Source organism: Ranitomeya imitator, chromosome 10 (genome assembly GCF_032444005.1).
Source record: "Ranitomeya imitator isolate aRanImi1 chromosome 10, aRanImi1.pri, whole genome shotgun sequence".
Lineage (NCBI taxonomy): Eukaryota > Metazoa > Chordata > Amphibia > Anura > Dendrobatidae > Ranitomeya > Ranitomeya imitator.
The window spans coordinates 63,294,762-63,317,068 of NC_091291.1; the positions used below are offsets into that span (position 1 = coordinate 63,294,762).

A 22,307-nucleotide genomic window follows, 5' to 3' on the forward strand; every position below is an offset into this window, starting at 1 on the left:
GTAAAAGGCTTGGCCACAGTGCTGAAATGAGAAACAAACTTTTGGTAATAACTTGCAGTGCCCAAAAAAGCCATAACTTGTTTCTTGGTTTGGGGTACAGGCAAATCTCTAATAGCCTGGATTTTGGCAGGTCCGGGACGTAGCTTCCCTTCTACTCCATACCCAAGGTACTGGACTTCACCCATGCCCATTGGCATTGATTAGGTTGAATGGTTAGGCCTGCTGCAATAATCCTGTCAAGAACAACTGCTACTTGGTTCATATGTTCCTCCCATGTCTGGCTGAAAATGGAAATATCATTCAAGTAGGCACAAGCAAAGTCACCACATCCCCGGAGGATCTGGTCTACCATTCTCTGAAAGGTTGCAGGGTCATTCTTCATTCCGAAAGGTGTGTTTAGAAATTCATACAGACCAAAGGGGGTTATGAAAGCCAAACTTTCTCTTCCTCCCTCCGTTAGAGGGATTTGCCAATTTCCCTTACTGAGATCCAAGGTAGTGACATATCGGGGCCCCAGCTAGCCGATCTAGAAGTGCATCAATACGGGGCATTGGATGAGGATCACTAATGGTATGGTCATTTAGACGTCTATAGTCCACATAAAATTGAGTACTCCCATCTTTCTTGGGTACTAACACCAAAAAGGCCCAAGGGCTATGGGAGGCCTGAATTACCCCAAGCTTTAACATCTTCATTTCCTGCTGCATGGTGTTTTTAACGGATTCTGGTACCTGGTAAGGAGTCTGCTGTATGGGACGGATGCCCAGAGTGCCCACATGATGTTGGGTTACTGTGGTTCGACCTGGTCAGGATGAACAAGCAGCCTGTCTCTGATGAAGCACCCACAGCATTTGATTTTTCTGTAAGGAATGAGATACACTCCCGAGTACTGCAGGAACGAAGTACAGTCATTGATAGACCATTATTTTTAATCTTTAAAGACTCCATAATAACAGGGTCTGTACCACAGGACTGGCGTATAGCAAATGTGGTGCCAATATTCAAAATGGGGACAAAAACTGAACTCGGAAATTATAGGCCAGTAAGTTTAACCTCTACTGTGGGTAAAATCCTGGAGGGTAAACTAATTTAATGTAAAATACCGCGCTACCAGTACTTGGAGTACAACTGTTGGCTACCTAAAACACATAAATGAGTAGATAAATAAATAAATAAATCTCTCGCCCGCTTGATGCGGTATATACTGTACACCTAAATGGAAATTGTCTGCACTCACACAATAATGAATAATACGCTGCCTATTGAGTGTGTACATCCACCATGATACTAGATAAATAAGTGTAGTGGCCGTGGTAAATAGATGTATAGTATCTGTGTACTTATAACTATTATAGATAGATTCCTTACCGCGTAAGATATACGCCAGCATGGGTTCATGTAGAGCTGTCCGTGGTGAGTGCCAGGAATGGTGTGCTGCTCTTCACCGGTATCAGCGGCGAATGTGGAGGCAAGGTGGCTCATAGGAGCTAGTAGTAGGATGGGCGCACGTCAGCCGGTGCTGCCCGCACTTAATGTCCGTGATGAGTGCCGGGAATGGTGTACTGCCCTTCACCAGTATCTGCGGCGGGTATGGAGGCAAGGTGGCTCACAGGAGCTTGTAGTAGGATGGGCGCAAGTCAGCCGGTGCTGCCCGCACTTAGTGCAAATTGCTGCTGAACAGTGCAGAGCCAGGGAACGTCCCGGCCGGAGGCGTCCCTGGTTACACTGAGGAAAGATGGCCGACGCTGTCAAAACAGCATGTCACGTCACAGGCCTACGGAGCCTTACTGGGGCCAAAAGACTAACCGACGCATTTCAGAGTATAACGCACTCCTTCATCAGGGTTACCACCCCACGTAACTTGCCCCGTATATAAGCACTTCTGCAGGCACCCCACTGGGAGCCCCATCCTAGCCATAAATTGAATTTAACTGCCACACTCCATTATCATTATGTGTCCACCTTACTATGCCCCATGTAGTAATAAAATGTAGTAATAAATATATGTGAATCCTACTGATGTGTCTATATATATATAGGTCTAAAACCCATACAGATTAACACACCAACCACAAATGGTGTAATGTACCCTAATAACTTCGGATGAATTATAATACAATATAAAAAAAATTTTCACTAGAAATAGAAATCTACCTTTATTATACCAATAAAATGTGAGAATGCATTCTGATTAAAAAACAACCACACACTTAATAAGTTAATGTATTAGTAAAAAACAAGGAAAATATTTCAAAAAAAAAATTTGGGAAAATTTTTTTAAAAACATTTTTGAATTTTTTTGAAAAAATTTTTTTTTCCAGCCAACAGTTGTACTCCAGGCACTGGTAGCGGTATTTTACATTAAATTAGTTTATCCTTACTTTGGCAGAGCAGGCACAGGCCTGCCTAAATACCTGCAGCATTTGGGCCCTTTTATAGTATAGCGCCAGTGTGTCCCTTATCCGTTTCGTAAAATCCTGGAGGGCATTCTAAGGGATGCTATGTTCGAGTATCTGAAGAGGAATAACCTCATGACCCAATATCAGCATGGGTTTACTAGGGACCGTTCCTGTCAGACAAATCTGATCAGCTTCTATGAAGAGGTAAGTTCCGGACTGGATTAAGGGAACGCAGTGGACGTAGTGTATATAGACTTTTCAAAAGCTTTTGATACTGTGCCACACAAAAGGTTGATACATAAAATGAGAATAATGGGGATAGGGGAAAATATGTGCAAGTGGGTTGAGAGCTGGCTCAGGGATAGGAAACAAAGGGTGGTTATTAATGGAGCACACTCGGACTGGGTAGCGGTTAGCAGTGGGGTACCACAGGGGTCAGTATTTAGCCCTCTTCTTTTTAACATATTAATGACCTTCTAGGGGGCATACACACAGATGACACTAAACTCTGCAGGGTAATCAATACATAGGAGGACAATTTTATATTACAGGATGATTTATGTAAACTAGAAGCTTGGGCTGATAAATGGCAAATGAGCTTTAATGGGGATAAGGTCATGCACTTGGGTAGAAGTAATAAGATGTATAACTATGCGCTTAATTCTAAAACTCTGGGCAAAACTGTGAATGAAAAAGACCTGGGTGTATGGGTGGATGACAAACTCACATTTAGTGGCCAGTGTCGGGCAGCTGCTACAAAGGCAAATAAAATAATGGGATGCATTAAAAGAGGCATAGATGCTCATGAGGAGAACATAATTTTACCTCTATACAAGTCACTAGTTCGACCACACTTAGAATACTGTGCACAGTTCTGGTCTCCTGTGTATAAGAAAGACTTAGCTGAACTGGAGCGGGTGCAGAGAAGAGTGACCAAGGTTATTAGAGGACTGGGGGGTCTGCAATACCAAGATAGGTTATTACACTTGGGGCTATTTAGTTTGGAAAAACGAAGACTAGGGAGTAATCTTATTTTAATGTATAAATATATGAGGGGACAGTACAAAGACCTTTCTGAGTTTTCTTCGCCGCAGCTGAATGATTTACATCTGTTAGCCAGCTTGATTACATGTGGGGATTAACTAGCCACCAGGCAACCCCCACATGTACTTATGCTGGATAGCAGATGTAAATCATTCAGCTGCAGCGAAGAAAACTAAATCTCCGAGCACTAAAAAATACTCGGATGACACCCGAGCATACTCGGGAAATCTCGAGTTATGAGTATATTAGCTCATCACCAGTAAGTACTTCTCCCAGTCTGCATCCCTGTAAGTGAAGGCCCATAGCATATTTTTCAGCATGCCATTGCATCATTTACAAAGTTCATTTGTTTGAGGATGATTTGGTGTCGTTCGGATCGCTTGTACTCCACAAGTGTGCCATAGACATTGTACCAGTTCCGACATGAACTGGGAGCCTTGATCTGATAGGATCTCACTTGGGAATCCTACTCTGGTGAAAATGGTAACCAGGGCCTCGGCCACCTTGGCTGCAGAAATACACTCCCTGACAGAAGTTATGTCGCTTATCCATGTTATGTAAATAAGCTTAAAACCTGACGTTAAATTCATCCATTGGTTGTATAAATTATTCTTTTGAAAGCTGAAACCCTCCGAAATGTGGGTTAGGTTAAGAAAATAAATTGGCATCAATACAGGCAGAAATATTGATCAGTTAATGGATACAGAATGGTCAGATTTTGGGAAGACAAAAGTTTTGTCGCCCACAGAAAGTAATGTGATATTCAAATAAATAATTAACTTAAAATACAAATATATGTTGCATAACATTGGTGAATGAAGTTGTGGTGCTATTAGTCATATTTAATATTTTGTGTGACTTCCATGAGCTTGAAGGACTGCATCCATGCGGTTCAACAATGATTCGTACAATTTATTAATGAGGTCATCAGGAATAGCAAAGAATGCAATCTTATATGCCTCCCAGAGTTCATCTAGATTTTTTTGGTTTTGTCTTCCAAGCTTTCTCTTTCATCCTACTCCATCTATAATGGATAAGCGACATAGCTTCTGTCAGAGAGTGTACTTGACAAGGCCACAGCTTCCGGATATCTGCTGGCATAGTCCACAACAGTGAGAATGTAATGCTTTCCAGACTGACTTGGTTTAGCCAGAGGCCCAATGGTATCGACAGCTACTTTTTGAAAACGTTCTTCTATTACAGGGAGCGGTTGCAAGGGTGCTTTTGCGTGATCTCATTGTCTCCCTCTACGCTGACAGATACATAGTTATTAACATAGTTATTAAGGTTGAAGGAAGACTATAAGTCCATCTAGTTCAACCTATAGCCTAACCTAACATGCCCTAACATGTTGATCCAGAGGAAGGCAAAAAAAAAACCATGTGGCAAAGACTAAGGTCCACATTGGGGAAAAAAATTCCTTCCCGACTCCACATACGGCAATCAGACTAGTTTCCTGGATCAACACCCTATCAAGGAATCTAGTATATATACCCTGTAACATATACTTTTCCAGAAATGTATCCAGTCCCCTCTTAAATTTAAGTAATGAATCACTCACTACAACATCATACGGCAGAGAGTTCTATAGTCTCACTGCTCTTACAGTAAAGAACCCGCATCTGTTATTATGCTTAAACCTTTTTTCCTCCAAACGTAGAGGATTCCCCCTTGTCCCTGTTTCAGGTCTATGATTAAAAAGATCATCAGAAAGGTTTTTGTACTGTCCCCTCATATATTTATACATTAAAATAAGATCACCCCTTAGTCTTAGTTTTCCCAAACTAAATAGCCCCAAGTGTAATTGGAGCGCCCCCAGACGCACGGCCGCGGGGTACTTGGTCAGGGTTGTCACGGTGGCTAGACCTGGTCCGTGACCCTGCTAAGGGGCGTCCAATAAAAGGTGATAGTGCGTGGTGCAGGACGCGAGGAATAACAAGGACACAGGGTTGCAGTTTCTTTACCTTTTTACCGAAGGTTTCGGGATCCGCAATCCAGAGCGCTGTTATCAGGGCTGGCTGAGACCGGCCGGTCCGAAGGCACATCCAGAGTTCCCTTTGCAGGTGAAAATCAGTGTCTACCTTCTAGCACCTGTGTGTTGTAGTCCTTCCCTGCTGAGCACCACGGGATAGTCCTCACAACTTATGTTCTCGTTCTTTCTAGTTCTTTCCGTCCCCCTGTATGATATGGCTAAGACGCACCCGTATGACAGGTAGGCCTGGAGTTATTCTGGGACCTTAGCGATGCCCCTCTCCCACAATTGCCTCCTATGTCCGTTCAGGTGATGTATGGTAGACAGCCAACCTATAATTAACTGTCCTGCCGCTTTTTGAAGTAATGCGTAGAGTCTGTTACTTCCTCGGTGCTCCGGCCACCGGCTACGCGCCTCAGTAGGATGTTGCCGTTCTCGGGGCATGACTCCTACTGGCTCTATCTCCTTTGTACTCTGATCCCGTTTCTCACTGTCCACAATATCCTTCTCTTTGTGTCCTTTCTAAGATGCCACCGCAAGGTAGTGCAGACACTTCTCTGTAACAATCAATCCTTTCTGCTAGGCCCCTGTCAGGAACCCACCTCTGACAGGTCCTCCCTGGAACTCTTCCACGCTCCTTTTTTCCCTAACTTCCTATATAACCCCTAGTTTTACCAGTGTGAGGAGTGGCCTAATATATAAAACCATTTGCTCCCCCTAGTGGCCGGAGTGTGAAGTGTAATGTGTGCTTGTGATACCTGGTCAGATGAACTCCTTTAGTGCAATCAGACATAACATCACCCTCCTTAGCGGCAGAGCGACATTGCTGCAACTACCAGGACTCTGGGGAGCTGCATAATAACCTATCTTGGTATTGCAGACCCCCCAGTCCTCTAATAACCTTGGTCGCTCTTCTCTGCACACGCTCCAGTTCAGCTATGTCTTTCTTATACACCGGAGACCAGAACTGTGCACAGTATTCTAAGTGTGGTCGAACTAGTGACTTGTATAGAGGTAAAATTATGTTCTCCTCATGAGCATCTATGCCTCTTTTAATGCATCCCATTATTTTATTTAGAATAGTATAGCAAAAAAAGGGGGGTAATAAACCACTCAAACTGAACAAAAGGGTGCCCAGAAAAATTATATTGTAAATAGCAAAAGGGAACCTAAAATATAACGTTTAATAAATACTATTAAAAACTACATGACACAACATATAATGACAAACTCGTGCATTGACCACACAGGTCAACAGGACAAGGAACTGATAAACAGTCCAAAAGAGGAAAAATCAGTAGTCAATTTGGAACTCTACACAGCCTTAAGGGCTTATTATCACAATATACACCCTGTCCAGTAAAGCAGAGGAACCAAAAATACCAATGTATGCTACTGTTACAGAAAATTTACTTAAGGTTCTCTATAAGGTGAAAGAGAAAAAACAGCACCGCTATTTATCACCAATGAGAAACCTCAAATACACGAGGACACACATAGAGCTATTGGAGCAATCTCACCCAAATGTGGCGCTGCAGCATACTGAAATGTGTTCCCCATGTCAAGGTAAGAGTCCCATGGATCAAATTCCGTCCATCTAGGATCCGTTGGACTCCAAGACCACCTCCTGCGTTAAAGACCACCTCCCTACGCGTTTCATCTCAGGGAAGAATCATCAGGGGATAAGGCAGTCAGTATGTGGTCAGGACTTGATGGAGTGCTCAACCGAGACAAAAAAAATCTCCAGGGAGCCTCTCATCAATCCACCCAAAAATGGTGTCTCTTTTATATGGTACTCCTATCAGGAAAGATGCCTATTCATCCAGAACAGCTGAATTTGAGCCAATCAGTCCTGGGCTTACAACCCACACACAGCGGTCGGACTAACCTCATTGGTGAATCAGAGTCAGTGGTGGCGACCCTCATTGGTGAATCAGGGTTAATGGCGGCGACCTGAGTTCCACGTGAGACACACACCAACAACGGTCTGTGTCAGGTGCACTTCCGTATTCCAGTGAAGGACGCGCACCTCTGACTCATAGCGGTGAGTCATTGACATGCGCAGAGACTCTGGAACGCAAGCTGCATGAGTCACAACCATGCGCCTGGAACGCAAGTAGCGGCGAATACATCTCTGACTGGGCGCGCACCTATGACTCAGCGAAGTGAGTCACAGCCATCACCTTGGATACACATGGAAGGGCGTGGAACACACCATGACTCATACAGATCCCAGGTCCACAGCTCAACGCAAGATGTGCTCAATACCCTAATGGCAGGGCATTCACCGGTAGCAGAGATTTATGCAAACAGCGCTCACCCGCCGCTTCTAAGATCGAGCCCACCCAGCATATCAATGTGCACACCCACCTATTCAAAAAATAAAATTCAATGGGCATCAGCAAAAATTCTATCCCCTTAATCTCTTATAATATAAGACACATTATACCATTAAGTGCACCGCACACAAATGGAAACATCCTGTTATCTGTCTTTTATACTAAGGGGAAACAAAGTGCCGCGACTATTTAGTGGGGGGTACACTTAATCAGGGAGGCAGACCACTGAATTTTAGGAAATAAGCACTAGGCTGTTGTGTCTTTCCAAAGAGAGGAAATTAAAGAAATTAAAGAATCCTCTCCTCTAAACTTAAGGCTCCCAGGTCCAGAACTAAAACTGACCCGGGGCACAAAAGTACCTGATATACATATCAGTGTAAAATGGCGAGTATTTAGGCTGGCTTCACAAAGTACGACACGGACAGACAAACAAAAGACCCACTAGGGCCCAAGGACCTTCACAGGGAAGCTAGATGATGAGGAGGGGGAGACAAACCAGGCACCAAGTCCACAAGAAGATCCAAACCGTAAAGGGGCCATAATAGAAAGGGTCAGAAGACGGAAAATTGAATGACAGGTGGGGGAGGCAAGCCTAAATATGGCCCTGATGACATACTATACTACCTCCACCCTGCCTAACAGCGGAGGTTGGCACCCTAAACGTGCGCAGTGGCGCCCCCACTCAACGGCGGCTACCCCTGACTGATGTACCCTGTTAGTGCCCTTACCGCTTTAAAGAAAAGAGACAAAGGAAAGTTGTTCATTTAATCCTAATGGATATGTGGAACCCAATTTATATATCCACCTTGTCTCATGCTGGAGAATTATTTTGTCCCAGTCGCCCCCTCGTGTTGGTTTAGTGACCTTCACTGGAATACGGAAGTGCACCTGACACAGACCGTTGTTGGTGTGTGTCTCACGTGGAATTCAGGTCGCCGCCATTAACCCTGATTCACCAATGTGGGTCGCCGCCACTGACCCTGATTCACCAATGAGGTTAGTCCGACCGCTGTGTGTGGGTTGTAAGCCCAGGACTGATTGGCTCAATTTCAGCTGTTCTGGATGAATAGGCATCTTTCCTGATAGGAGTACCATATAAAAGAGACACCATTTTTGGGTGGATTGATGAGAGGCTCCCTGGAGATTTTTTTTGTCTCGGTTGAGCACTCCATCAAGTCCTGACCACATACTGACTGCCTTATCCCCTGATGATTCTTCCCTGAGATGAAACGCGTAGGGAGGTGGTCTTTAACGCAGGAGGTGGTCTTGGAGTCCAACGGATCCTAGATGGATGGAATTTGATCCATGGGACTCTTACCTTGACATGGGGAACACATTTCAGTATGCTGCAGCTCCACATTTGGGTGAGATTGCTCTAATAGCTCTATGTGTGTCCTCGTGTATTTGAGGTTTCTCATTGGTGATAAATAGCGGTGCTGTTTTTTCTCTTTCACCTTATAGAGAACCTTAAGTAAATTTTCTGTAACAGTAGCATACATTGGTATTTTTGGTTCCTCTGCTTTACTGGACAGGGTGTATATTGTGATAATAAGCCCTTAAGGCTGTGTAGAGTTCCAAATTGACTACTGATTTTTCCTCTTTTGGACTGTTTATCAGTTCCTTGTCCTGCTGACCTGTGTGGTCAATGCACGAGTTTGTCATTATATGTTGTGTCATGTAGTTTTTAATAGTATTTATTAAACGTTATATTTTAGGTTCCCTTTTGCCATTATTTTATTTGCCTTTGTAGCAGCTGCCTGACACTTGCCACTGAATATGAGTTTGTCATCCACCCATACACCCAGGTCTTTTTCATTGACGGTTTTGCCCAGAGTTTTAGAATTAAGCACATCATTATACATCTTATTACTTCTTCCCAAGTGCATGACCTTACATTTATCCCCATTGAAGCTCATTTGCCATTTATCAGCCCAAGCTTCTAGTTTACATAAATCATCCTGTAATATAAAATTTTCCTCCTCTGTATTGATTACCCTGCAGAGTTTAATGTCATCTGCAAATATTGAAATTCTACTCTGAATGCCCCCTACAAGGTCATTAATAAATATGTTAAAAAGAAGAGGGCCCAATACTGACCCCTGTGGTACCCCACTGTTAACCGCTACGCAGTCCGAGTGTGCTCCATTAATAACCACCCTTTGTTTCCTATCCCTGAGCCAGCTCTCAACCCACTTACACATATTTTCCCCTATCCCCATTATTCTCATTTTATGTATCAACTTTTTGTGTGGCACCGTATCAAAAGCTTTTGAAAAGTCCATATACACTACATCCACTGGGTTCCCTTGGTCCAGTCCGGAACTTACCTCTTCATAGAAAATGATCAAATTAGTCTGACATGAACGGTCCCTGGTAAACCCGTACTGATACTGGGTCATGAGGTTATTCCTCTTCAGATACTCCAGCATAGCATCCCTTAGAATGCCCTCCAGGATTTTACCCACAGTAGAGGTTAAGCTTACTGGCCTATAATTTCCAAGTTCAGTTTTTGTTCCCTTTTTGAATATCGGCACCACATTTGCTATACGCCAGTCCTGTGGTACAGACCCTGTTATTATGGAGTCTTTAAAGATTAAAAATAATGGTCTATCAATGACTGTACTTAATTCCTGCAGTACTCGAGGGTGTATCCCATCCGGGCCCGGAGATTTGTCAATTTTAGTGATTTTTAGACGCCACCACACTTCCTGCTGGGTTAAGCAGGTGACTTTTAATTGGGAATTTTTATCACTAGTCATTTTGTCCGCCATGGGATTTTCTTGTGTAAATACTAATGAAAAATAGTCATTTCGCATATTGGCTTTTTCCTCATCATCATCGACCAGATCACCCAGACTATTTTTAAGGGGGCCAACACTATCATTTTTTAGATGTCACAAGTTTGGCAGAATTGCACCACTGCTTGAGAAATCCTAGGCCAAAAGAAAATTTCAGTCAATCATCTCTGTGTGGGTTTTCCCTTGATGGCCAGCGGTAGGAATGTCATGAGCAAGCTGTAATAGGGAAACTCTGCATTTCTGGAGGACAATCAGCTGTTAGCTCGATATAGGAGTCCATTTTCCATGATTTTTCCCCTTTTTTTCCTTAACTGCCCTACTTCAGCCCGAGTTCTAAAACTAGCTAGGGTAGGGTCTGTCTCTACCTCTTGTCTAAACTTAAATTTATCCCAATAGACACTCATAGGATCCCCACAAGAAGAATCTCTCACCGGCTGGACAGCAGTTCTGGTAGTCTTGTTTCCATTGACGGGTTGAGCACGTCCACCTCTGCTGCTCTCCTGGCTTAACTTCGGGTTACCACACCGACAAAGTGGCATTGAAAATTCTCCACATCGTTTCCTAGAAGAATGTCTGCAGGAAGGCCGCTCATCACACCGATCATGCATTGTTTTGGCCCAAGGCCATAACCTAGGGCCTCTCTCACTCTTGGAATATATCTCTGAGTACCTCCAGCCAATTCACTGGCAATCCCTGGTCGCTTTTGAATTGCTTCTGGTCGAATTACTCAGGGATCGGCTATGGTGAGAAAATCCCCAATGTCACGAAAGCCAACAACTTTTAGATGTTTGTGCTGAATATCCGAAGAACAGGTGGCTGTGGCTCGCACCCCATAGACTCCTGGTAGGGAAGCCAATATATCAGAGTCACTTGGCAAATCACCAGGGAGTGAATCCAGCTCTTCTCCTGTTTCTGGTGTCTGTAGATAATGGATAGTCAAAGGTGGTCTGTAGCTGTCCTGCCTCCGAACTCTTGGTCAGTCGACTTGCAGATGACCAGGCTGCCCACATCCATAACACCTGCGTCCTATGATTTTTCCTCTATGTCGTATTCCCAAAGATGAGGCAGGAATAATGGGAGGCACATTCACAGGGGGTTTGCCATGAGTTGGTAATCTAGTGGGACGGTGAACATTGGAGGCTGAAGGACACGGTGCCACTAGTGTTGGAAAGCTGAAGGTTTTTTTTCTCACCGACTAGTAGTTTTATCCACTGAGGCTTAATGGGGAGAACCTCATCAGCTACAGCAGCAGCTCGTTCCACTTTAGCTGGTTTCCTCTCACGCACCCATTCCCGGATCTCAGCGGGGCTTTTGGCATAGAACTGCTCTTTTAGTATGACCTGGAGGAAAGTATCCCAAGTTAAGGCCCCTTCTCCCTCCAGCCAGCAATGACATACTTGTTTGAGCCTGTGGGCATACATGTTGAAAGACACTTCCCACCACAGGCTAAGGAACAGAAATGAGTCCTGTAAGTGTCTGGGGTTACAACATAATGTTCTAGAATGGCCTCTTTTACCTCCCCATAGTCACAGTTCCACCGGGGGTCCATAGCTCTATAGGCTCCATCCTCTAAGGGCCCTACTAGATGTCTGACTCTTCCTTTCCGGAACTTCCATTAATCAACATTGATGTTTCAAGTCCTGGAAGAAGCCCTCAATGTCTCCTGCAGCCTCATTAAATGGCTGAAAGTCATTGCTGAACACTCTGGGGAATTCTGTCATGGTGGATGCTGTGGATACAGTCTGTCTGGGGCTTCCCGCTACTTCCACAGCAAGCTGTCTCTCCAGCAATGCCCTCCCTTGAGCTCTACGAATGGCCTCCATCTTATATTCTATGGTGACATCATCTCCAAGTAATGCCATCTCCTCCTCGTACCACACAACCCACTGACTTTTTGGGGTGTTTACCTGCAGCTCCTGTCTTTCCTCCCTTTGCTGTGGGAATCCTTCTTCATTGCCATCTTGCAGGTAAGCTTCTTCTACAGCCTTAATTACTTGCTCCTTGGTCAGCCCTGTATAGCAGACTTCTAATTCACGGGCCTTTGTTTGTAGGCTCCCAACAGTCCAGACCTTGTATCCTGAGGTTCCAGACATTGATGGGCCGCTGTCCGCAATTCCTTCTGCTCTGATCCCACCGCTTGCCACCAGTTTGTGATGGGGTATGCGACAGAGCAGGAAGAGACATCAGGCCGATAAATAATCCAACAAGATTTATTGGAACAGGGAGCTGGTCATCACAAATGAGTGTAATGTTACAGCGTCAGTGATGCGTCCACAACGAGTCCACACAAAGGGAGCTGTCCCTGGGGTGCCACCCAGTAATCCGAAGCCAGGGAAATATAGAAATAGTCCTTGGATGAGTTCAATGTATCCAGCAGATGAGGGATACAACGCAGTCCCACGTGGCAGTTTCTAACAATATGTACATCACCGGGATCTCTCCTCAGCAAAAGATCCCAACCCTTGGCAGGTCACCAGCAACTGACCCGGCCAAAAACATTAGTCTATTGTCCTGTGTCCTGGGATCAGCCCAACCATAGGTGAGGTTCACGTCAACTTTTAATATGTGGCTACATTGAGAAGTTTCCAGAAGCTACCGGCTCTGTTCTGTCTGTAAGGTTTGTGTATTTGATGAGCCCCATGCTGAGAAGTGCAAAGTCAGAATACCCCACTAGATGCAGCGAGTTGGACCTAGCCCTAATTACATTACAGTCCAGGAACACAGGCTGGGAAAGGGACACACTGTTACACCATGACCATCTTACAATGATGATGGCCATTACCTGTTCTGGTTGTGCAGACTGTAGAGTTGCTGCTCTAGTCACAGAAGTACTGTATGTTAATCACGAAGTATGATTTAGGTTGATGTCCTTAAACGGGTTGTCCACTAATAGCACAACCCCTTATTGATCTAAATGTTTGTCCCGATAAAATAAAAAAGCTTATACTCCCATGCCAGCACCGTTCCAGCGGCGTCGGCATTCTCATTCCTGGGGCTCCTGTACAACTGTTGTTATATGTGAGGCTGGAGTCACTGTACCTGTCTTCATACGATTAAGTAATTAACAGGAAGTGAACAGCAGCAGTATCTCTCACTTCCTGTTAATTACTTAAGTGTGCGGAGGCTGGGACAGTGATGACAGTGCGGATTGGGTGCCGTACTCACGTGTCACAACGACCGAATGAGAGCCACGGAAATGCGAGTGCTGATACCACTGGAACGGCGCTGGCACTGCAAAGAAATGCCATACATGAGTGTCGTCCACCAAGGAAGCGTCTCCTAGAGCCCATGCACAAAAAGCGTACAATTTGCCAGGGTAATGAGGAAAAAAAATGCATGGTGCCTACGGTGAAACCTGGTGGTGGCAGTGTCCTCATGTGGGGCTGCATTATTGCTGCTTGTGTTTGGGAGTTACATTTTGTTGATGGTATGAAATCACAGATGTACTGCACTGTATTGAAAGAAAATATGCTTCCATCACTCCATGCCCTTGGTACATTTGCACTTTTGCAATATGACAATGATCCAAAGCACACACATGAGATCACTGCTTCATTTCTGCAGAAGAACAGGGTAAAAATGAATTCATTGGCCAAGTGTCTCCTGATTTGAACCTCAACTGAACACTTATGGGGAGATCTGAAGAGACTAATTGAGCATCACTCTCCATCCAGCATCTACTAGGCCCGAATAGAGGTCATTCTGGAAGAATGGAAAAAGATAGATGTTGAAATATGTCAGCAACTTATTCATTCCCTGTCTAGAAGACTTGGTGCTGTCTCTACAAATCACGGAGGTCATACAAAATACTAGATGTAGTAGTTTTCTATATGGAGTATATTCATTTTTGCCTCACGTACTTTGAATAAAACTGAAGATTTTGTCATGAAAGTTGTATAATTAACCCTACTTTCATGATATGGGTTAAAAAAATGAAGCTCTGTAGCTTTTTACAGTACCAGCAAAAGCTATAAGATTTCGGAAATCTCATGCATGCTTTATTTTTTGTGAGTGAATTTGAGAACTGCAAATTTTTAAAATTTTCAGCATGCCAGTTTTCTGGATTTTTGCAGTGTTTTTTACCCATAGAACGTGAAAAAGTGCTTGCAACAAATGTTTTTGCAGTGTTTTGGTGAATACAACTATCTTTATTAAAGGAAATCTGTCACCTCATTTTTTGCATACAAGCTGCGGCCACCGCCATTAGGGGCTTATCTACAGCATTCTGTAATGCTGGAGATAATCCCCCGTTGTAACCTGAAAGATAAGAAAAACAAGTTAGATTTTGCTCACCCAGGGGTGGTACGGTGCAGTCTTGGTACGATGGGCGTCGCAGGTCCGGTGCCTCCCATCTTCATGCGATGACGTCCTCATCCTTCTGTCGCGGCTCCTACTCAGGCGTAATTCTCTGCCCTGTTGAGGGCAGAGCAAAGTACTGCAGTGGGCAGGTGTCTGGAAAGGTCAGAGAGGCCTGGCGCCTGCACACTGCAGTACTTTACGCTGCCCTCAACAGGGCAAATCAGTACGCCTTTTCAGGAGCCACAACAGAAGCAAGGAAGAGGACATCATCGCATGAAAATGGGAGGTGTTATGATCCGGTGGTTAGGACAAATAATGGACGAGCTCTGGGACGTGGGAACTCTGCTGACTGCAATCCCTAAACCTATCAGAACACACTAGAAATAGCCGTGGATTGCGCCTAACGCTCCCTATGCAACTCGGCACAGCCTAAGAAACTAGCTAGCCCTGAAGATAGAAAAATAAAGCCTACCTTGCCTCAGAGAAATTCCCCAAAGGAAAAGGCAGCCCCCCACATATAATGACTGTGAGTAAAGACGAAAATACAAACACAGAGATGAAATAGATTTAGCAAAGTGAGGCCCGACTTACTGAACAGACCGAGGATAGTAAAGGTTACTTTGCGGTCAGCACAAAAACCTACAAAAGACCACGCAGAGAGTGCAGGGAAAAATACCTTCCGCACCGACTCACGGTGCGGGAGGCGCCCCTCTGCGTCCCAGAGCTTCCAGCAAGCAAGGCAATATTGACAAAAGCAAGCTGGACAGAAAAAATAGCAAACAAGCAAAATAGCACAGAGGAACTTAGCTTCTGCTGGAGCAACAGGAACGCCGAACGATCCAGGAGCGAACTAGAGCCATAGTACAACATTGACAGCTGGCATGGGGCAAAGATGTAAGTGGAGTTAAGTAGCCTTATATTTTTCGCAGCTTTTGGGAAAAATGAGGTGACAGATTCCCTCTAAACATGTGCTATAGCACATACAGGTGCTTCTCACAAAATTAGAATATCATCAAAAAGTTAATTTATTTCAGTTCTTCAATACAAAAGATTAAACTCCTATATTATATAGAGTCATTACAAACAGTGATGTATCTCACGTGTTTATTTCTGTTAATGTCAATGATTATTGCTTACAGCCAATGAAAACACAAAACTCATTATCTCAGTAAATTGGAATACTTTATAACACTAGCTTGAAAAAATTATTTTAAAATCCGAAATGTTGGCTTACTGAAGTGTATGTTCAGTAAATGCACGCAATACTTGGTTGGGGCTCCTTTTGCAGCAATTACTGCATTAATGCGGCATGGTATGGAAGCGATGAGCCTGTGGCACTGCTGAGGTGTTATGGAAACCCAGGTTGCTTTGATAGCAGCCTTCAGCTCGTCTGCATTATTGGGTCTTGTGTTTCTCATCTTCCTCTTAACAATACCCCATAGACTCGCTATGGGGTTAAGGTCAGGCGAGTCTGCTGACCGATCAAGCACAGTGATACTGTTGTTTTTAAACCAAGTACTGGTACTTTTGGCAGTGTGGACAGGTGTCAAGTCCTGCTGGATAATGAAATTTCCATCTCCAAAAAACTTGTCGGCATAGGGAAGCATGAAGTGCTCTAAAATTTCCTTGTAGACAGCTGCGCTGACTTTGGTCTTGCTAAAACACAGTGAACCTACCCCAGCAGATGACATGGCTCTAGTGATGAGCGAATATACTCGTTACTCAAGATTTCCCAAGCATGCTCGGGTGATCTCCGAGTATTTTTTAGTGCTCGGAGATTGTTTCCTTCACCTCAGCTGAATGATTTACATCTCTTAGCCAGCTTGATTACATGTGGGGATTCCCTAGCAACCAGGCAACCTGTGTACTTATGCTGGCTAACAGATGTAAATCATTCAGCTGTGGCGATGAAGACTTTCATCTGAAAACAACACCTTGGACCACTGAGCAAAAGTCCAGTTCATTTTTTTTTCCTTTGGAACAGGTGAGATGCTTCTGGCATTGTCTATTGGTCATGAGTGGCTTGACACAAGGACTGCAACACTTGTAGCCCATGTCCTGGATACATCTGTGTATGGTGGCTCTTGAGGCAATGACTCCAGCAGCAGTCCACAGCCAGGTTCTTTAGCAATGACCTTTTGTGGCTCACCCTCCTTGTACTTCTGTAATGTCTCAGATGGGAGGGGAGAACAGTGAGGAGCAGCTCCTGTCACACAGAATTGCAAGTGTTCTAAATATAATTAAAGTGCTGCACGAAGTATCTCATATGTATAGTGTATGAGGGCAGGGACAATGCCATTTTTTTATCTTCCCTGAGTACCCTATGAAGTGCAAAGATCTGTTTTCTAATGAGTTAAAATTCATGTTTAATGCCTACTCAGCTATACCTTCTGCACTGTGCTAATGGTCCATAAACAATTTCTTCCATTTTTCTGCGTTTTTTGCGGTAGCTATATAGCCTCATATATATGTATGTATATATGTCTAGCAGTGTTATTCTATATACTTATAATGTTTATATTTTTCTTTCTTATCAAGGTGGTAATCCTGTAGATGCTTTGATGATTGAGAACGCACAACTGAGAGATGCACAGTAAGCTTAATAAATCCGTAATTTGTAGTGCAAGTATTTCCATTTTTCAAGCATTATCCGTACTTTTGGACTAGAAAGATGCACTTTTTCAGCAAAAAAAAATGTTGCTAAAAAGCGTGTTCATCTTAGTCTGGAAGCAGTTTCTTCTGACTGAGGAGAAGCCTGAAACAGTGTCCTTTCCAATTACTGAGAAAGCTGCTCTCCTGTCTGTCATTGATTTATCTGATTGGTGCAGGACAGGACCTGCACATCTGAGGTCTGGGATACACACTGACTTTTTGTAAGGCCGTGGTCACACTTGCATGTGCAATGCAAGAAACTCGCGTGAGTCTCTTGCATCAATACCTGGCACTGCTGTCGGGACCGGAGTGTTCAGCTGCACTCGTATGTCTATGCAGTCTCAAGCTCCAGCCCGAGTGTCGGCGGCAGTGTCGGGTATTGATGTGAGAGACCAGAGGCGTAGCTAGAGCTTTTGCCGCCCGGGGCTGTTCCCGAGTTTGGCGCCCCCCCCCCCCCCCCCCCCCCCCGGCTCAATACACACAAAGGTTACCAAAAACGGTTTTCCTGTTTTGTAGAACTTAAACTGGGCCTAATGGTGTCACCCCCACATGCCACACCTGTGACTTAATACCACCACACCATGACCAGGCCACATAGTGACCGAATAATACTACATACAAGGGACAAATACCACAACACCATTTTCAGACCACATATTACCACCACATAGTGACTGAATACTACAATACTGATCAGTAATAAAAAAAAAACCCACAATACTATCACCATAAGTGCCAGTATTCACAGGAGATCTGTACTTAGTATGCAGTGTCTGTGTAGAGGTAATACAGAGATCACTGGTGACATTATACACAGGACCTCTATATAGTATACAGTGTATAGTGTCAGTGTATAGGTAACACTGACTCACCAGTGACGTCTCTAGGTGAAGTCCTTCATCTTTCATCCAGCACAGACCGCCTTCATTCCTTCCAGCCAGGACTCGTTTCTGCAGGAAATAACACAGTTATCTCGAGCTCCGCTTGCAGAACACATTACTTAATTTTTCACAACTTCTACATTACATCACATGAAGAAAAAAAGGTGATATAGTGTCACTCTGCACAGTAACAGGACCGCCCCCCCATTTAAAACAGTATACTCAAAAAATAAAATAAATACATCACTGCAGTAATAATATCCCTTAATTAGCCCCTATGGTAATAATATTCCCCACCCTGGCCCCGTTTCTCATTCCTGGCTCCAGCCATATGTTCTCGCATCCTGCCCTCATGAGTATCCATTCTACCCCATATGATCTCCACATCCTGCCCCACCAACCTCCATCATATCCGTCCTGCCCCATGATCCAATCCTGCCCCGTGTCTCCAATCATGCCCCGTATCTACATTCTGCCCATGCCTCAAGTCCTGCCCCCAGTGTGTCCAGCATATTACCCCCATGTTGTCCAGCAATCTGCCCCAGTGTGTCCAGCATATTACCCCCATGTTGTCCAGCAATCTGCCCCAGTGTGTCCAGCATATTACCCCCAGTGTGTCCAGCAATCTGCCCCAGTATGTCCAGCACTGCCCCCAGTGTGTCCAGCAATCTGCCCCAGTGTCCAGCCTTTCCCCAGTGTGTCCAGCAGTCTGCCCCAGTGTGTCCAGCATATTACCCCCAGTGTCCAGCATTGCCCCAGTGTCCAGCCTTTCCCCAGTGTGTCCAGCAGTCTGCCCCAGTGTGTCCAGCATATTACCCCCAGTGTCCAGCATTGCCCCAGTGTGTCCAGCATATTACCCCCAGTGTGTCCAGCAATCTGCCCCAGTGTCCAGCATTGCCCCAGTGTGTCCAGAAGTCTGCCCCAGGGTCTCCAGCATTGCCTCAATGTGTCCAGAAATCTGCCCCAGGGTCTCCAGTATTGCCCCAGTGTGTCCAGCAATCTGCCCCATGGTCTCCTGTATTGCCCCAGTGTGTCCAGCATTCTGCCCCATGGTCTCCAGTATTGCCCCGGTGTATCCAGCAATCTGCCCCATGGTCTCCTGTATTGCCCCAGTGTGTCCAGCATTCTGCCCCATGGTCTCCAGTATTGCCCCGGTGTGTCCAGCAATCTGCCCCATGGTCTCCAGTATTGCCCCAGTATGTCCAGAAGTCTGCCCAGGGTCTCCAGCATTGCCTCAATGTGTCCTGAAATCTGCCCCATGGTCTCCAGTATTCAGTGTGTCCAGCAATCTGCCCCATAGTCTCCTGTATTGCCCCAGTGTGTCCAGCATTCTGCCACATGGTCTCCTGTATTGCCCCAGTGTGTCCAGCAATCTGCCCCATGGTCTCCAGTATTGCCCCAGTGTGTCCAGCAATCTGCCCCATAGTCTCCTGTATTGCCCCAGTGTGTCCAGCAATCTGCCCCATGGTCTCATGTATTGCCCCAGTGTGTCCAGCAATCTGCCCCATGGTCTCATGTATTGCCCCAGTGTGTCCAGCAATCTGCCCCATGGTCTCCAGTATTGCCCCAGTGTGTCCAGCATTGCCCCAGCCCCAGACAGTCAGACATAAAGAAAAAAAAAAAAAAGTAAAATCCTCACCTCTCCCGTTCCTAGCGCAGGTCCGGTGCAGTCAGCGTCTCTCCGGCTCTGCGACGCTCAGGACAGAGAGGCAGAGCGGCGCGCACAGTAGTGACGTCATCGCGCCCTCTTCTCTGAGACGTCGCAGAGTCAGAGGACGCTGTAGCTGCCGGCGCCGCAGGAACCAGGAGAGGTGAGTATAGAGCGGGGGGCGGGGTCCGGTGGTGGGGGGAGCTGGCCCTGGTCGTGGCGGCGGACGGCGCCGCCCGAAGATTTAAAGGGGCGTCTTTTTTTTTTTTTTTTTTCTTCTCCTGCAGCGCCGGCCGCCCCCCGCATTGTGCCGCCCGGGGCGGACCGCCCCCCCCGCATCCCCCTTCCTACGCCACTGTGAGAGACTCAAGCGAGTTTCTTGCATTGCACATGCAAGTGTGACCCCGGCATTAGGTTACTGATTGATTTTAGCTATTAAGTGGTTTTGGCTTGCAAATACTGATGTAAAATACTGACCAAATACAGTGCCTTGCAAAATTATTCAGCTCCCTGGAACTTTTCAACCTTTTCCCACATATCATGCTTCAAACATAAAGATACCAAATATAAATTTTTGGTGAAGAATCAACAACAAGCGAAACACAATTGTGAAGTTGAACAAAATGTATTGGTTATTTTACATTTTTGTGGAAATAGAAAAAAATGAAAAGTGGAGCGTGCAATATTATTTGACCTACACTGGTCCTCATACATTTTAGCAGGGTGTGCAATGAGACATGTAGCTAACCCCCCTGATTTCTTTAAGAAAAGAGGCTGTAAAATTGTAACCTTTCATTGATTGCAGATGTGATAGGAAAGGGTGAAACTATAGGATGCAATAACAGGAGCATTTGAGAATTTATAGCTGCACTGAAAACACATAAAACACATAAAACACAAATAGTCTGCAATACACAGTAACATGAGGGAATACAAACTGATGATTACCTACTTGGTACAGCGAACGTATTGATAAACACAGGATTGTAACACATTGATAGTGCTTACCAACTATGCTTAGAGCAGGCTTTAAGGAGCATGAAGAACACAAATGGTGTAATTTCTCCTAAGACGCATGGAGGAGCAATGGCTGCTGTTCCCTTCACAGTGTCAATAATAAGACCACAATGCAACAGGAACAATCCCACAATGTTTTAGGAACTTCCCATAACACATTGCAAATTAAACTAGATCTATGCATTAAACAGCCAGCAGGTGGTGCTGTTAACTTACAATATGAATTATAGGAAGGATTAATACACACAAAAATATAATGTCTGTAATAACGTAGACATAAAGAACATGAGTAATCTTTCTAGACAGCAATTATATGGCTGGACAGAACACTTCCCGCTTGATGTCAGCCGACGTCACTATTGTGCTTATTGGACAAGAACAGCAGAACGAGTTCCCCTACTGGCCTGAGGTACAAGTTGGTCCCGCCTTGTTTTCCTATTTTTACTTAAACCTTATGTATGATTCCATCCTTACTTGGGAATGTCTAAGTAATGAGACCTAATGGCAATTCATTTCTCTGAGACTGACAGTCTTTCATTAGTACTATATCGCCAGGCTGGAGGTTAAGCTTGCTGGTTTGCCACTTTCTCCTCTGTTGCAGAGTAGGCAGGTACTGTTTATTCCACTTGTCCCAAAAGACATTGGAGAGACTCTGTACTTGTCTCCATCGATTCCTGTAATGGTTTTTAACATTAAATTCTTCAGGTGGAGAGCAATTAGGGTCGGTCTTCTGTGTAAGCAGCAGGGCTGGGGTGAGAACAGTTGGGTCATCAGGATCGCTGGAAATTGGAGTCAATGGTCTGGCGTTTATGATGGCTTACACTTCGGCCGTGAATGTTGTAAAGCTTTCGTGTGTCAGTCTTGCAGATCCTTCCTGTAAGAAGATTGAATTGAGGATTCTCCTTGCAACACCTATCGTTCTCTCCCATAGACCTCCCTTGTGTGAAGACTGTTGTGGATTAAAAGTCCAAGTACACCCATGTACACTTGGTTATTTTTCTTTGACCTTCATATCCAAGTTGAAAGAGAATTGCAGTTCTCTTGCTGCTCCGACAAAGCTCGTGCCTCGGTCTGAACGAATATGTTTGATGGGTCCTCTGATGGCAATGAAACGCCGGAGAGCATTTATGAAGTATGAAGTGTCCATAGATTTGATTACCTCTATGTGGACGGCTCTAATGGATAGACAAGTGGACATATTCGCCCATAGATTACCATTTGCCTGGCCTCCTCTGGTTTGTCGGACAACCACAGACCA

At 44.9% G+C, this 22,307-nt stretch overlaps 1 protein-coding gene across 3 annotated transcripts in view; it reads left to right on the forward strand.

Moving 5' to 3' along the window:
• The window catches only part of LOC138651327 (C-Jun-amino-terminal kinase-interacting protein 4-like), an 834,119-nt gene that overhangs the window by 327,376 nt on the left and 484,436 nt on the right, over window positions 1-22,307 (forward strand). For all 3 annotated transcript variants that reach the window (XM_069741428.1, XM_069741429.1, XM_069741430.1), the window contains one exon: window positions 17,390-17,444. In XM_069741428.1, coding sequence (XP_069597529.1) covers window positions 17,390-17,444 — 55 coding nt within the window. The remainder of the gene's footprint in view (window positions 1-17,389; window positions 17,445-22,307) is intronic.